This window comes from Mesocricetus auratus, unplaced genomic scaffold (genome assembly GCF_017639785.1).
Source record: "Mesocricetus auratus isolate SY011 unplaced genomic scaffold, BCM_Maur_2.0 Super-Scaffold_100691, whole genome shotgun sequence".
NCBI classification, from domain to species: Eukaryota; Metazoa; Chordata; class Mammalia; order Rodentia; family Cricetidae; genus Mesocricetus; species Mesocricetus auratus.
In genome coordinates this window covers 51,639,221-51,656,505 of record NW_024429267.1, presented here as the reverse complement: position 1 = coordinate 51,656,505, position 17,285 = coordinate 51,639,221, and the positions used below count along the sequence as shown (strand labels likewise).

The following is a 17,285-nucleotide window of genomic DNA, read 5'->3' as shown; positions in this document are numbered from 1 at the left end:
TGTTTACATGGGTTCTGGAATGGATTTCTGTCATTAGGCTCGCACGACAGGTGCATTTACCTGCTGGGACATTTCATCAGCCAGTTCTTTGTTTTATGCTATCTGAGACAGGGTTTCTCTGTGTAAACCTGGCTGTTCTGGAAACCCCTCTGTAGACCAAGCTGGTCTCGAACTCCACCTGCCTCTGCCTCTGCCTCTGCTGGGATTAAAAGTGTGCCACCAACCCTGAGGCCAGTTGTTTTTTGAGATGGGGTCTCAGGCTGGTCTCTAACTCACTGTGTAGAAGATGACCTTGAACTTCTGACCCTCCCTCCACCTCCCAGGCCGGGATTAGGCTGGTACCACTGGCCTGGGTTATGAGGTGTGAGGATTGAATCTAGGACTTTGTGAGTACTACGCAAGCATTCTGCCAAACAAACTACACCCCAGTCCCTCCCTACCTGGGTTTTTGTTTGTTTGGTTGGTTGGTTGGTTTGGTTTTAGTTTGTGTTGAGATAGTTAGTCTCACTCTGAACTTGAAGCAATTCTTCTGCCTCTGCCTATGCTGAGATTAAGGGCAAGGGTCACCATGCTTAGCTTCAGTGTAATCTTATGTCCTGACTGACAAGGATGGGAACTGGGGATGTGGTTGGTACTCAGTGAATAATTATCAAATAAATGGGTTCTCTTTTTCCCCCAACACAGGTTTCTCTGTGTATCCCTGGCTGACCCAGAACTCACTCTGTAGACCAGGCTATCTTCAAACTCACAGAAATCCGCCTGCCTGTGGGATTAAAGACGTGTGCCACCACACCCGGCATAAATATGCTCTTATTCCCTTCCTAAAGTCAAGGGTAGTCTGATCTTGAAGCCAAGCCAGTTCTGAAAACAGATGTGTCAGTTAGCTTTCTGCACAATAAATAGTTAAAACCTTAGCTGGGCCATGGTAGAGCACGCCTTTAAACTCAACACTCAGGAGGCAGAGGCAGGCAGATCTCTGTGATTTCCAAGCCAGCTTGGTCTGTCTACAAAGCAGGTTCCAGGACAGCCAGGGCTACACAGAGAAACCCTGTCCCAGTCCCCACCCCAAAATCTTAATGGCATCCAGTAAGTACTTACTGCTGACTGGACAGGACTCTCAAGTCATGAGTCTGAGCTGCTGTGAGTCCGGGTTGGCTGATGTCACCTCCTCTGGGCAACCTCCAGTGGGGTCACTGGAATGGCTTGCCATAGATCCAGCAGGATGGTATCTTGGAGTAGGAGACAGCTAGGGATTCGGCTCAGTTTGTGGAGTGTTTACCTAGTATGTAAAAGTCCTGGGTTCAATTCCCTGCACTGCCTAAACCAGGCCTGGAGGGACAAGCCTGTAATCCTTTTTTGTGTGTGCACATGTAATCTGTCTGTGGGTACACACATGCCATAGTACACATGTGGAGGTCAAAGGACAGCCCACGGGGCCATGGTTCTCCCTACCATGTGGAGGGACTGAGCTCAGATCATCTTGGCAGTGGTCACCATTACCCACTAAAGTCATCTCAGCAGTGCAAGGAGAGGTCACATTCGGTGTTAAGAAGTGCAATGTCTTAGATCCTCCTTCTCCTAGGGAAGCACACACAGCAGTCCAGGGTTTGCTAGAGGCTGGTGTGTCTTCCTCCTGAATGTCACCGGCAGCTGCCATTTGCCCACCGCAGAGCTCAGTTCTACCGGCCTGGAAGCCTGCCTCCAGGCGGCAGGTGGTTCAGGACTCTCACCCACCAGGGCTGTGGCCTAGAGGTGGGGATTTACCACGCTGTTCTCCACTGGTCCCTGACACAGGGCTGCCGTGTCATCCTTGGGATAAGTGGCAGCAGCTGGGTTCAGCTAAGCCTGCCCCTCTGGTGTCTGTGGTCCTGGGACGTTGTCAGGCAGAGCCCGGGCCCAGGTGTCAGGTGTCTTCCTCCTCCTGCACCCATCATTGTCCTTTGACAGAGTTCAGCTCTCAGAACACAAAGCCCAGAGCAACTCTTACTTTTGAAACATGCCAAGTATGTGTTTTGGGTGGTTTTTCTTTCTTTGTTATTTTGTTTTGTTTTCTGTTGCTATTTATTATGAGACGGGATCTTACCATGTAGCTCTGGCTGGCTGGGAATTTGCCTTGAACTCTTAGAGACCCATCTGCCTTGCTGCACCACCATAGCCCAGGCCTCTTGCCTGTTGCCGGGCTGCAGAGGTGGCTCAGCAGTTAAGAGCACTTACTGCTCTATCAGAGGATCCACGTTTGGGTCTCAGCCCCACGCCAGGTGGCTCACAATCATCAGTGACTCCAAGCTGCAGGGGACCCCATGCCGCTGGCTCCCTCAGCCACCTGCACTCATGCACGGTCATAGGCAGACGCATACACCTGCACGCAGTTAAAACTAACAAGGATAAACCTCTTGGGACTGGAGAGATGGCTCAGCAAAGAGCACTGACTGCTATTCCAGAGGACCCAGGTTCAATTCCCAACACCTACATGGCAGCTCATGACTTTCTATAACTCCTGTGCCAGGGAATCCAACACCGTCACACAGACATACATGCAGGCAAAACGCCAATGTACGTAACATACAAATAATTACGTCTCTTTTTTTTTTTTTGGTTTTTTTTTTTTTTTTTGAGACAGGGTTTCTCTGTAGCTTTGGAGGCTGTCCTGGAACTCACTTTTGTAGACCAGCCTGGCCTCAAACTCACAGAGATCCGCCTGCCTCTGCCTCCCGAGTGCTGGGATTAAAGGCGTGCGCCACCAATGCCCGGCAATAATTATGTCTCTTAAAGGTGGCTGTTCCTGGGCTGGGGATTTGGATTCATTCCCCAGCACCACACAAAACTGGAATGTGATGACACATGACTGTGATCTCAGACCAGGAGGTGGACAGAGGACCAGACGTTCGCAGTCATTCATAGGGAACTGGGGGCTGGCTAGGATAATGAAATAAACCAAGGCCAGCAAGATGACTCAGCACGTAAAGGCTACTGCAGCCAAGCCTGGTCCCCAGAACTCCTGTGGTGCAGGGAGAGAAATGACCCCTGACACTTGTCCTCTGACCTCCACACTTGCACGGCGCCATGTGTCCACACACGTGAAGTGGAATGTTCTACTCCCTCCCTGGTTGGATGCTGGACTGTGTAAATGGAGACGGGAGCTGGGAAGATTGGTCCCTCTGCTTCCTGACTGTGGACGAGACGTAAACAGTGCTTCAAGACCCTGGGGCACCGAGCTCCCAGCATGCAATGCTACACAATGAGCTGGGAGCCAGACTGTCTTAGGGTTTCTATTGCAGGGAAGAGACACCATGACCACAGCAGCTCTTATAAAGGAAAAGATTCGATGGGATGGCTTGCAGTTCAGAGGTTCAGCCCATTATCATCATGGTGGCTGGCGTTGTGCAGGCAGACATGGTGTTGGATGAACCGAGACACTGGGCATGGCTTGAGCATATGTGAGGACTCAAAGCTCGCCTCCACAGAGACACACTTCCTCCAACAAGGCCACACCTCCTAATAGTGCCACTCTATGAGCTTATATGGGCCACTTACATTCAAATATAACACACACTAAGCCCCGTCCCCCATAAGCTGCTTTTGTCAAAAGTATTTTACCTTAGAAACAGGAAAAGGAACTAAGAGAGCCTGTTTCCTTATTGGAAGATTACCATATATGGGATAGGGGTGAGGTAGGTTAAATTTATCGGGGAGAAATCACTTACATGAAAAACCGATAACCCAGGGTCAGTTCTCTGAGCTTCCAATTGCAACTGCCCTCTGAGATCTGACCAAAACCCCAAGAGAGACCACACCTGCCTCCCTCAGGCCTATATCCCACACGCCCCCCGTATGCACCTGTGGCCACGCCCAAACAGGCGTGCCTAGTAAGATTTCTCCCTACATCGTTTCCCTTTTTTTTTTTTTTTGGCCTTTTGAGATAGAGTTTCTCTGTGTGGCCCTGGCTTTTCTGGAACTCACTCCATAGACCAAGCTGGCCTCAAACTTGGAGATCCACCTGCCTCCTGAGTGCTGGAATTAAAGGCATGGGTCACCACTGCCCAGATCTTGTTACTGCTCTTTGAAAAACATTTTTATTAACACATTTATTTATTTATCACAGGGACATGTTCGTAGAGGTGTAAGTTGGTTCTCTGCCTCCATCCTGTGGGTCCCAGGGACCAATTCAGACTTTTAATACCTTGATGCTCTGTCGTTGCTTTGTATGTATGTTGTGTTGAGACAGGGCCTTACTATGTACCTAAAGCTGACCCTAACTCCCTGTGCAGCCCAGGTTGGCCTCAAACTCTTAGTGATCTCCTAAGCCTCCAAAGAACCTGGTAGTGTCTTGTTTCTTTCTCCCAGATAGGACGGTTAACTCCTTAGACAGAACAGAAACCTCTTGGAGCCACCCAGGTCCACACCGAATACGGGGAAAGCTACATTCTCTCAAGTAGGGCATGTGTGGCAGAGCAGAGGGTGGGGGAGATGGCAGTCAGTAAAGTGCTTGCCAGGCAAACATGAGGACCCGAGTTTGGATCCCCAGCACTCATGTGAAAACACCAGCCATGTACGCATAATCTCTGGGGCGTGCTGCCCGGCCAGTCTAGCTGAAATGGGGAACGAGTTCAGTGAGAGACCCTGTCTCCAAAAATAAGGTGAAGTGCATTAGAGGAGGTTATGGGATGTCAACCTCTGGCTCCACGTGTGTGTGTGTGTGTCTGTGTCTGTCTGTGTGTGTGTGTGTGCATGTGCGCTCACAGACACTGATTCAAATATGTGACCGCCTACAAGCTGAGCTAGCTGGACTAATTAGTGGCTCGTTGTGCCTCCATTTCCCTACATGAAACAAAGGATGATTTTTGTGTACCTGACAGAGTTCTTGAATGCCTCAATTGGATCATGTGTGCCACATGTCAATCAATAATAACTTGCTGTCCATTGATGAGGACAATGGCTGAGTTGCCATCTTTGCCATCTAAAACAGCCGAATATTAGTTTTAGCTAATACATAAGCCCTGGCTCCCCCTGAATGTATTTTTAAAGCCTGTGTTATGTGAAAGCAAATTCTTCCAGCCTCACAGTCAATCTGTGTGGGAATAATCCTGGATTGTAGCGGTGTGTCAACTCAGGCTTGACACGGGACAGCTCCGCTGGTTTCCTGGTTGCCTGTCTTAGGCAGACGTGTGCCAACATCCCCATGTCTGCCACAGGTCACCCTGCTCATTGCCTTCATCTGTGTGCGAAGCTCCCCTCGGATCGACTTCGGCGCCTACAGCTTCTTTGAAGTCGTCACCATCTGCGACCTAATAATGATTCTCATCTTTTACCTGGTCTACCTCTTCCGTTTCTACCGAGTGCTCACCTGCATCAGCTGGCCCCTGTCGGTAAGGAGGGCCTGGCCCCGTCAGCATGCAGGGGTCCGGACACGGGTTGGGACATGGCTGCTTTGACCCTGACTCTTCACTGCTTGGTGGACATGTCTGCTGGCCTCCCAGCGTTAGAAGGCTGGGACTCCTATCTGCTGTGCGTGTGGGGTGGAGGAGGACAAGCCTTGAAGGACGGAGCTGGTGAGGGTGTATACACTGTTGAGAGTTCAGTGGGGACACTTGGTGGCAGAGGCTGAGAAGATAAACCAGAAGGATCTGTTTTGTTTTTGTTTTGTTTTTTAACGAGATAGGGTTTCTCTGTATTGTTTTGGAGGCTATCGGTCCAGCCCAGCCTCGAACTCACTGATATCCGCCTGCCTCTGCCTCCCGAGTGCTGAGATTAAAGCCATGCGCCACCACCACCCAGCCAGAAGGCTCTGTTTTGAAGACAGTGTCTTACTATGTAGGCCGGGCTGGCCTCGAACTCACAGAGATCCTCCTGCCTCTGCCTCCCGAGTTAGAAGTGTGTGCCACCACGCCCAGCAAATATTCTCCATTTTGTGTCTTGGTTTCTACCTGTGCATAAACACGCTCCTTCATCAGTTCTAACAGGGACCTAGTGAATCCCTTAGGACCCACTGTGTGCCAGATCACACCCCCCCACAAATATCGACGGCTCACTTCTGGCTAACGTCGATGCTTGTCATCCGATTGCCTTGCCTTATTGTGAAGAACTATCCAGAGGGGCCGAATGTTGGATAGAAGCTGCAAGAACAGGTGTCACATGTCACGACCTTTCTGTGACCTCTGAAGGGAAGCACTGTGTCTTCCATGTTGACTGTGAGGCTAGGTATGAGTTTTTATAGATACGCATCATCAGACAGAGAACATAATCTGTGAGTGCATGTGTGTGTGTGTGTGTGTGTGTGTGTGTGTGTGTGTGTGTGTCAGAGAGAGAGAGAGACAGACAGACAGACAGACCTTGGTGCTTTTCCCTTTTGATATTTATTATTGTTTTTGCTTGTCTTGTTTTATGCTGGATTAAATCTAGCACAAAGGAAAAGGTCTGCAAATGGGTCTTGGGAACTGGGCAGTCTCAATGACCGGCTCTGGCCATCAGAGACATCTCCTCTCTCTGTGTCTTCTGCTTGCCCAGCATCCTTCTCTCCAGCATGGTGCTTCCTGGCCCAGCTTCTACACTGGCTGCCTGAGAGACTTGCACTTCCTCCCACCTAAGCGTTCCTAGGGACGGAGTGTGAGTGTCCCTGTCCGCTGCGCCATAGTGAGCTCTCCATTCACGCCTTCTCTCTTCTGCCCCGGCCTCCAGGAACTTCTGCACTATTTAATCGGCACCCTGCTTCTACTCATCGCCTCCATCGTGGCGGCCTCCAAGAGTTACAACCAGAGTGGCCTGGTGGCGGGAGCGGTGAGAAACCAATTCAGATTTTAGTCCCCTTCTCCCTGATAGGGTCTGGGGACGGGGTTGATTTGGGGACCTTTCTTCTTAGAACCCACACCTACCTCAATCCAGCCAGCCACTCTCTCCAAAGAGCCTGACACCTGGGCTCTTGTCAGAGGGTCGGAAGGTGGACTTAAGGGCGGCTGACAAACTTAAACAGCTACGGAGCAGCTGGGCCTACTCTTCACAGCCTATCTCTGAGCCTGTCTCCCTTACAGCCACTGCTTACATGGGAACAGAGCAGCTGCAATCCCTCATGGCGGAGTATACGCTCTGCAGAAAAGTGTTGGGCATCTTTTAGAGGGAAGGGTGCTGTGACCAATTAGTGATGACAGCCATGAGTCTTTTGTCTTTTCTTTTGAGTCTCACTAAGTAGCCCAGGCTAGCCTGGAATGCACTGTTTAACCCAGGCTGGCCTAGAATATATTATGTAGTCCAAGCTGGCCTTAGATTTACGGAGATCCTCCTGAGTACTGGGATTGTAAGCATGCCCAGCTCAGATACCTTAAAAATAAACAAACAAACAAAGAACCAGACTCTTATGTAACCAAGACTGACCTCAAATTCTTCAAATTCATTTTGTAGCTGAGGATGACCTTGAACTTCTGACCCTGCTGCCTCCATCTCCCAGTTCTGGGATTACAGGTGTGCAGAGTTGGGAACTGAACCCTAGGCTGCCTGCATGGTAGGCGGGCACTGTGCCAGCTGAGCTTCATTCCAGTCCCCATTTTAGTTGTATCAGTGATGGGGCCTGGAAGAGGCCCGCTTATCTCTTTCCCAGGTGGCAATGACCCATCCAATGGTGTGCACAGCTAGCTAGACTGCAGAACACAGCTGTGGGACACACATGTGGACGCATGGCTGAAACATTTGTAAAAGGTCCATAGTGTCTGCGGTCTGTCTGATTTGTGATTTTGCCAACTTCATATCTGAGTGGGCTTTAGTCCAGTACCCAGGCGAGAAATTTTTTGTGTTTGTTTTAAGGCGTGGTCTCTTGTGGCCCAGACCGGCCTCCAACTTAAAAAGTAGCCAAGGGTGTCCTTCAACTTGAGATTGTCCTGACTGCAGTCCCCCAGTGCTAAGATCTAAGGCGTACAACACCACGTCTGGTTTATGTGGTGCCGGGCGGGAATGGAACCCAGGACTCCGTGCATGCATGCTGGGCAAGCTCTCTACCAACTGAGTCAAGACTTTTAAATGAGTTTCACTCCAAATATCACCAGAATTCTCCAGACCATGGCCTGTCATCCAGCTTGCCCTTAGAGTTTCCCTCAGACTGACTGTCTGCTGAGGTCCACACGGTGGGGACCATGACTGCAGGGGGTGGCCACGCCCATAAACAATGCTGCCCCAGTGTGCCTCTGGCAGTGCTCCTCATACCCCATGTGACCTCCGAGTAGACAGGTGGCTGCCACTTACAGGCTGGTACCAGCCCGATGACAGTACATGCTGAGGGAAGTGTGCAGGAATCCACAGCCCCTCCCCCAGCCGCTGTGCTTCAGGGCACACAAGAAAGGATTCCCACTGGGTTTTATAACCAGGTCACACGTAAACTGTGTCAGCCCCAGCAGATAACATTTATCACACCACAGGGAAGCCAGAAAGAAAAAAAAAGTGAAACAAAATGAGGTCCCTGTTCATGAGAAAGGAGCCCTCTAGCTTGGGCGAGGAGGGCAGGGCCCATGTGACAATTGGCAAACAAACACGGCACTGTGGCGTAGACTAGCATTCCACAGGGCTGTAACAACACTGTTGGACTGTGCAGTGCGGACAGTTGGGGACCGGGAGGTAGTAATGCGTTGATTGTGCAGAACAGACAGTGGCAGCCAAGGCCGGACTCTGCGAGGCTCATTGTGTGGCTCAGACAGTCTGTACAAAGACAGCCACAGAGAAGGCTTTTGGGCATAGGCTGCTGGGGACAGCCGGGTACCTAGACCAGTGACCTGGGCCTGGGAAGAACACCAGACCGTTTTGGAAATCTGCCCTTCTTCTGGCTGCTCCTGGGCCACACCTGTCCAGTGTCATCTGCCGACCACTGCTACACTAGTGAGAGCCTCTTCGTGGGTCTGAGGACACCCGGGCCACAGGCTAGCAGAGCCCAGTGAGTCCTGGAGCCCACGCCCGGGGTCAGACCTTACCCGGTTCTGGCATGTTCTGGGGTCTTAAGCAAAAGAGGTAGTAGCTTCCTGTCCCTCTCCTGGCTTAGCTGAGAGACGGGAAAGGCAAGGGTGAAGCACCATCCTCACCTTGGGGCTGTAGGTTCGAGGATCAGCTGCCCGGAGGCTTAGAAACCTGGCAGATGTGTAATTACTCCCCCGGTGGCCACTGGAGGGTGTCACAGGAGGGTGCTTGGCCACAAGCCTCCTGGGTCCCAAGATACCAGGATTGCTTTCCCTAAACCATCTTTGAGAAGCCTATCAGGTGAAGTTCAACCCTCCACAAGCCCAGCACTAGATGGACCCTGGAAAGGGTAGGAGTCTGGCCCTAGCTTACTTTTACTGTTATTATTTAAATATGTGCAGACATAAAGCTGAACTCTGAGGCCTCAGCTTTTGGCTCTTCCGTGGCTGTAAAGCTGGCAGAGACCAGAGGCCGTTACCAATGAAACCCAATGATGCTGGCCGCATAATCTGCTGGAACGTTCCAATTTTGAAATCCAAATTAAAATTTACAATACCACCTCTCTCGTTTTTATTGGTTCTGGATCATCAAGGACCAGTGGCTTAGCCCCAACTAGGTTGTAAATATAAACCCAAGCCAGGGGCCAGAATTACCTAAAGCAATAAGGACAAGGCCACAGACCCAGAGACCTGGCTCCTGGGCCTGAGCAGGGGACCAGAAGTCTAAGGCTGGATCTTTCCAAACTTCCAGTCTGCAACTGAGTACGGACTAGGTGGCTAGGTGAAATGGTCCCCAGCTTTGTTCCTAGGACACAGAGGAAAAGGAGAGATGGCCCGTGCCTCTGAGCCCCCTTTCCTCTCCCACTGCAGATCTTTGGGTTCCTGGCCAGCTTCCTCTGCCTGGCAAGCTTGTGGCTGTCCTACAAGATCACTTACATAACCCAGTCGACAGGTAAGCACCGGCCATCGGGACACAGGGCACAGGGGGTGGGAGGTTTGCCCTTGGCTCACCAATAGGCAATGGGGCAGGGCACAGAAGGAGGACCCTGCCTGCCGTCCTATCCATCTCTACATGCAGAGGGATGCATCCTGGGATGTCCTCTGTATGACCGAGTATGACTTGAACTCCTGACCTTTTTGCCTCTGCCTCCCAAGTGCTGAGATTCTACAAGCATTTCAAACTCTTACAAAATGTAGGCAAAGTTTTCATTGTTTTGTTTTTTCTTAAGCAAGGCCTCACTATGAAGCCCAGAGTAGGTTTGAACTTGCAATCTTCCTGCTTCAGCCTCCAAAGCGATGGGATTACAGGGGGCATGGTGGTGGTGCACGCCTTTAGTCCCAGCACTGGGCAGCAGAGACAGGTGGATCTCTGTGAGTTCAAGGCCAGTCTGGTCTACATGGCTTGTGTCCTGCCAGGGTGAGAACATATCTCAAAACCCGGAACCATGCCTACTACTTCATCATGTGCCAGATGTTTCCCTGGTGTCCGCAGGGATTCTCAATCTTTATTTTATTTTTTAGTGATGAGGGCACTCGCCCTTTTTCCTAGTCAGTTTTGGGGTTTTGGTTTTGTTTAATTTTTTTGTTACTGAGTACTGCTATAATGATTGCCCTTACAAATTAACCCTGCTATACATACTTAATGGGTTTTACCCTTAAGTTCTTTGGCGGCTGGGGTGGGGATTAGTCAGTGTCTACCTGTGTAGCCCAGACTAGCTTTGAACTTTTGGCAGGCCTCTTGCCTCAGTTTCTCAAGTGCTAGGTTTACAAGCATGCACCACCACACGAAATAAGCCATGTTCTTAAGAACTGATTGTGACATCATGGGGCTGGTGGTAAATGCTTGTGATCCCAGTAGTGGGGGTTACAGCAGGGAGATCCAGAGTTCAAGGCCATCGGACTACACTTCACGATCCTGTAACACAGAAACATTAGACTTCAGAAAGCCCAAACCAACACAACTGTTTTGATAAATTCACTCTTCTCTTCAAGCCACAACTTCCTTTCATTTTAGATTTTAAGTGGGGGCCGGGGGCTCCTGTGTGTGTGAATGTAGGTACCTTCAGAGGACAGGAGAGGGTATTTGATCCCCTGGAACTGGAGTTACAGACAGTTGTGAGCCACCTGGCATGGGTGCTGGGAGCATTACTTGGGTCCGTTCAAAGAGTGTGAGGAGCAGATGCTCTTCACTGGTAAGTCATCTCTCTGCTCCTCTCTTTCCTTCCTTTTTAGAGGGCTGGGGTTCAGTCAGTACAACGCTTGCAATGCAGGCATGAGAACCAGAGTTCAGATCCCTAGTACTCAACGGAACAAGGCAAATATAGTAGCTACATCTGCAATCCCAGCACTGAGCTGGAGACGGGCAGACACCTAAGCCCCAGACAGTGAGTGCCAGGTTCAGTGAGACGCCCACTCTATTCAGAGCGTGGACATGTGGAACAGAAGAAACCCATGGCTTCAGGGTGATTTCTGTTCCTGGCAAGGTGACCTAACTTTCCATTTCTCTCTCAAGATGCATCTGCCTGACAAGGCCATCGCCCTCTGTCCCCTCAAAAGGACCTGCAGAATGCAGGCTCACCCCAGGAGGACCCCAGGTATGACTATGGACTGCCCAGGTGACAAGACTTTGCCCAGACACTGGGCTGCTGAGCATCAAGCAGCCCCAGCCTCCTTCCAGCCTGCCACAGAGGACAGCCTCCACTCTGGGCTCTTAGCACACACACTCGGGTACCAAGGACTGCACTGAGTACAGTGGAGAGACTTCCGGATCCGCCTTTGTTCATCCCCTCAGGACCAGAGTCCTCGTGGAAGCAGTGGAGCCTAATTTATCTGGCCTATCTATCAATCTGGTCGGGAAGAGCCTCTGTCCTAAGTGAGGAGCCAGCAGCAACACTATGCGGCCGCTCTGTTTCTCGGGTCCCTGTCGCTGCCTTTGTGGTGGTGTGGGGGGGGGGAGGGTGTGGTTTTTAATAAAACACTGTCAGTCGCAGCTGGCTTCTTATTGAATGAGATGTCTGCAACACCAGGCCTTGCCATGCCAGTCTGTCTGTTACACAATCAACCCCGAGCTCTGTATGTACTCCATGCTAAATGCCCTGGCTACCCTTTCTCCCTCCTAGGCTGGCCTCAAACTGAACTGCAGCTGAGGATGACCTTGAACTCTGATCCCTGTGCCTCTGCCTCCCTGGTGCTGACATTACAGGTGTGCCAGGAAACACAGTGGTGCTGGGATGGAACCCCGGGCTCTATGCACATTAGGCAACCGCTTTACCAACTGAGTACATCCCCAGTCACACACACACCATACCCACTTTTGGTAGAATCTTATGTAGTCTGGGTTGGCCTTGAACTTGCTTGGCAGGCAAGGGTGACCAATGAACTCCTGATCCTCCAGCCTCCACCTCCCAACAACTGGGAATCTTCTAAAACCTTGTCCCCAAAGTAACCTGGCTGTGTGGATAGGGACTGGTTAGAACAGTGGGAACCCAGAACCCAGGCACACCGACAACCACGTTGTACCCTTCTGCATGGCAGAGCCCTGCTGGACTGGAGGAGCCCTGGGTACGAGTCTGCGGAGGGCATCACTAGGGGAGAAGGAGCTGAGAAGGTGGCCGAGCAGCAGCTTTTTGAGGTGGTCTATCGCTGGATCCCAGGCCACCTCCCTACCTGGCATGGCAGCCCACATCTGTAACCCCAGCACTGTGGAGGGTAAAGGCAGGCCAATCAGGATCAGTTACATATAAAGTTCAGTGTCACCCTGGGCTGCATGGGCTCCTGTCTAATTAAAAAAAACAAACAATCACACAGCAACAAAACAAAAGCCAGGAGGAGAGGTGGCTCACACCTTTAATCCCAGAACTTGGGAGACAGAGGCAGAGGGATCTCTATGAGTTCAAGGCCAGTCTGGTCTACACAGCAGGTTCCGGGGCTACATGACAACAAAGAGAGCCTTCCCCTACCTCCTGGTTCACTTTCAAACCACTGCCTAGCCACAGCTAGGGAGGGCCAAGTGTGCATGTGAGGGGGGAAAGGAGAGTAAGTGGGGTTTACAGGGGAGAGCAGGGAAGCTGCAGCCTTCCCAGTCTTCCCCAGCAGCCCCAGGGCCCTGAAGATGAGGTCATGGCTGGGCTGCCTCTGTACTCCACCATGGTCAGCATTTTCTGGGCCTGACTGGGCCCTGGAGGGGGAGATAAAGTAGGAAGAGGCTGTGGATGGCAAGTGATTGCTACAAATAGAAGTTCTGTGCTGCTCAGACAGGGCTCTGGCCACTGGCTGCCTTTGAGGCCCTTCAGGGAAGACACCAGCCCTGGACAGACTACAAGGAAGGCCTGCAAGGCCCCAGAAGGAAGCCGGAAGGACAGGAGATTGACGACAATGCTGGAGCTTGATGATAAGCGTGGCTGTCTCCTGAGCCGGGATAAGACTGCATAGTCCCAGCCCCTTCTGAGAAGCTGGCCAAAGGAGGGGTACAAAGACTCAGAGTCTTCTCACACCCAAGGTGTCTGCCAACATGAGAGACCAACTTCCACATGGTTAGCAGCTCTTAAGGGCCCTGCTCAATACTACTACCCACGTCTTTTGGGGGCTGAGTCATGTCCTGTTACCCCAAAAAGGCACTGCAGGGCTGCAGACAGTGGTGCATGTATGAAGTATGTGTTACCTAGGGCTAGAGAGACAGCTCAGTGCTTAAGAATGTTGACTGTTCTTGCAGAAACCTGGTTCCATTCCCAGCATGCACGTGGGGGCTCACAACCACCTATAACTCCAGTTTCTTCCAGGGCATCCAACGCCCTCCTCTGGCCTCTTCAGAATGTGGTGCAGACATAGATGCAGGCAAATGCTCATACATGAAATAAAAATAAATCTTAAAGAGAAATGTGGGCGGGTGTTGGTGGCGCACGCCTTTAATCCCAGCACTCGGGAGGCAGAGGCAGGCGGATCTCTATGAGTTCGAGACCAGTCTGGTCTATAGAGCAATTCCAGGACAGGCTCCAAAACAATACAGAGAAACCCTATCTCGAAAAAACAAAAAACAAAAAAAGAAGAATGTGTTACTATTGCCTTTTCATATAGGCCAGCCACGGGTAGTAAACCCCAATGGTGCAAACCTCTCCATGGGCACCCCGCCCTGTCCAGTCTTTGAGGGATGCTGGCCTGGGCATGGCCTCCCTGTACCACAGTGAGGCATGGCTATGGAGATCCTCCACCTGCTCCCGAGCTCAAGACTAACCCACCACAGACTGACATCGTCAGCCACCTCCCTGCACGAGGCAGCTCCTCAGGCAGAGTCCTGCATTGTTTCCCTCTTCTCCTTTTCTATTATGAGATGGGGTCTCTATAGCCCAGGCTAACCCTGAGTTCCGTACATACCTAAGGATGCCCCTGAACTTCTGATCTTCCTGCCTCCAGAGTACCAGATGCTGGGGTTATAAGTGTGATCCACACATCCTCTGTCCTCATCAACCAGCGTGACAATAAGTTGATGTTATTTGTATTAGTCATGGATGTGTGTGCCAGATTGCCTATTCTATATAATAAATTTTCATGAATAAATTGGATTGATAAGAGGATTTCTTTTTACTATAAAAAATAAGTTTAGTGCTAGAGATGTAGCTCAGTTGGTAGTGCTCACACAGCCTGCAAAAAACCCTCTGCACGAACAGGACGTGGTGGTGCATGTGTGTAATCCTAGCAAGGCCCAAGTCCAGGCAGGGGGGTGAGGAGTTCAACCAAGGTCAGGTGGGGATTGGAGAACCCTTATCAAAAACAAAAACAAAGGCAGGTGTGATGTAATCTGTGTCCAGGAGGCTGAGGCTGGAAGATGAGAAGTTTGAGGCCAACATGAGCTACAAAGTGAGAAAAAAATAAATACAAAAAGGTGTAAATACATTTTAAACATGTTTTCAAGTTTGTAAGCCGACTGCTAGACTTAGAGCACTAGGTGGATGGCAAGGGTGGCCGGGTCCAAGAGGCTTTCTTTCCCTCAATAAGACCACCAGGAAATACTCGCTGCCTCCTGGGAAGTTGGGACAATCCATGGGTTCCTTCCTGTGTGTCTAGAAAAATTGCGAAAAACAAAAATGTTCTCCACATACACGTGCACAAAAAAGGAACCGCTACCACCAGAGAAGGAGCGCTGTCTGGATCAGTCAGGGCTCTCTAAGATCCGGCCGACCCTGACCCTGCCTGCTGGGAGCTTTGCTCCGGAGGTGGCAGCTGGCCCAGGGCTGCCACCTGCCAGCCGCTCACTGCTGCCAGCCGCCCCAGTGACCCAGAAAATTGGAAATCTGGGCTTTCTAGCTAAGCATCTCCGGATCTGGAAACGTTGCCAAAGAAACCTTCTAGAAACACAGCTGAGTCCAAACACAAAACCTGTGTGGAGGCAGATGCGGCGGGCTGGTCCACCCTGCGTGTGTCCTGGCAGTTCTGGGGTAAACGGGGGAAGTTAATCAAGCCGAGGCCCACAGGGCTGCCACCTGTTTCCTCTCGCAGCCGCGCAGGGCGGAGGCCTCCCGCGGGAGTCCCCTGCCGCAGCTGTGCATGCTTGCAGCAACCTCTCCTGCCAACAGCACTCTGCACCCAGTTGCAGAAACGAAACGGCACGCGGAGGTGGAGGCCAAGGCCTTGCGCCCACTTTGCAGCGCGCGCCCCCTAGCGGCCAGCAAGACGCACTGCCGCCCCGGCCCCACCAGAGCCGTGGCCGAGGTTCCGACCTAAAGCCACAATAAATTCTTACCCTGTGGGGCTGGAGAGATGGCTCAGAGGTTAAGAGCACTGGCTGCTCTTCCAGAGGTCCTGAGTTCAATTCCCAGCAACCATATGGTGGCTCACAACCCTGTGGAGCTGGAGAGATGGCTCAGAGGTTAAGAGCACTGGCTGCTCTTCCAGAGGTCCTGAGTTCAATTCCCAGCAACCATACGGTGGCTCACAACCATCTGTAATGAGATCTGGTACCCTCTTCTGGCGTGCAGGCAGAACATTGTATACATATTATTAATAAATAAATAAAATCTTTAAAAAAATTCTTACAATGTGGATTAGTCATAGTCCTGAACTCTGGACATGCGCTAACCACTGGTACATGCCTGGTCTCTCCTTCCTTCGACTAGTTTTTTTACTATGTAGAATCAAGAAAACAGCCAGCTATTCTGTAACTACTTGGTATTAGGGTTCTCCTGAGAAACAGAGGTGATCTCTCTCTCTCTCTCTATATACTATATATATATATATATATATATATATAAACATATATATATATATATATATATAACATATATATATAAACATATATATATATATATATATATATATACTATATATATATATACTATATATATATACTTATATATATATATATATATATACATATATATATATACTCATATCTATATAAACATATATATATATATATATATATATATATACTATGTATATACTATATATATATATCATATATATCATATATATATATATATATATATATATATACATATATCCATATATATATATATATATATATATATATATATATATATATATATCTCTCTATCTATATCTCTCTATCTATATCTCTACCGTTTATTCAAGTGGCCTGGTCTACAGGGCTACACAAAGAAGCCCAGCCTCAAAAACACCCCATAAATCTATAATGCACGTTACTTGTGGGCATCTCAGGACAGCCGGTACTACAAATGTGTGCTGACACACGTGCGTACATGTGCATGAGTGTGCATACCCACATGGGTGTGGACCCCAGAAGGAACCCGTGTTCCTTGAGACCCATCCACCTTCTCTCCTCCCTGGAGCTCACCGAGCAGGTGACACTGGCTGGGCAGAAACCTCAGGAATTCTCCTCCCTCTGCCTCCCCGATGCTCCAGATGCCACCACACCCAGCTCTGTATGGGTTCTGGGTTCAAACTCAAGACCTTTCAAGCCCTTAACAAGTGTTTTATAAACTGGGGGTTTGGTTTCTCCCTAGTGCACCCTGAGGTTTTCTCCTCACTCTGATTGATAATCCCTTCCTCTGCTACCAGGACCAATTTTTACACACTGGAAACTGAGGAGCTTTGAGGCCGGGTATTTTCACACCATGCTGGGATAGAATGGGGGTGGGGGAGGGCTGGATTACGTTAATCCAGTCACAGTGCATTCGCCATAGTCATCAGTGAGATGATGAGCCGGGCCCACTAAGGGCTGGAGGGAAAAGAGCACTTGGAGGCAGGAGAATAACCCTTTCCTGTGAGCAATGGTGTCTAGGTAGAAAACCCTGGACACAGGTTGGTCTGGGGTGATACTATATAGCCACTAATTTCCCAGGCTGGTCTCCAACTCCTGGGCCCAAGAGACCCCCTTCCCCA

The 17,285-nt window shown here is 50.2% G+C and overlaps 1 protein-coding gene across 1 annotated transcript in view; it reads left to right on the top strand.

The window, feature by feature from the left end:
• Cmtm7 (CKLF like MARVEL transmembrane domain containing 7) overlaps positions 1-11,894 on the top strand; it is a 29,607-nt gene extending 17,713 nt beyond the window's left edge. The window contains exons 2-5 of the mRNA XM_005075033.4: positions 5,193-5,366; positions 6,676-6,774; positions 9,798-9,879; positions 11,440-11,894. Coding sequence (XP_005075090.1) covers positions 5,193-5,366; positions 6,676-6,774; positions 9,798-9,879; positions 11,440-11,453 — 369 coding nt within the window. The 3' untranslated portion in view covers positions 11,454-11,894. The remainder of the gene's footprint in view (positions 1-5,192; positions 5,367-6,675; positions 6,775-9,797; positions 9,880-11,439) is intronic.
• Positions 11,895-17,285: the final 5,391 nt, after the last annotated feature.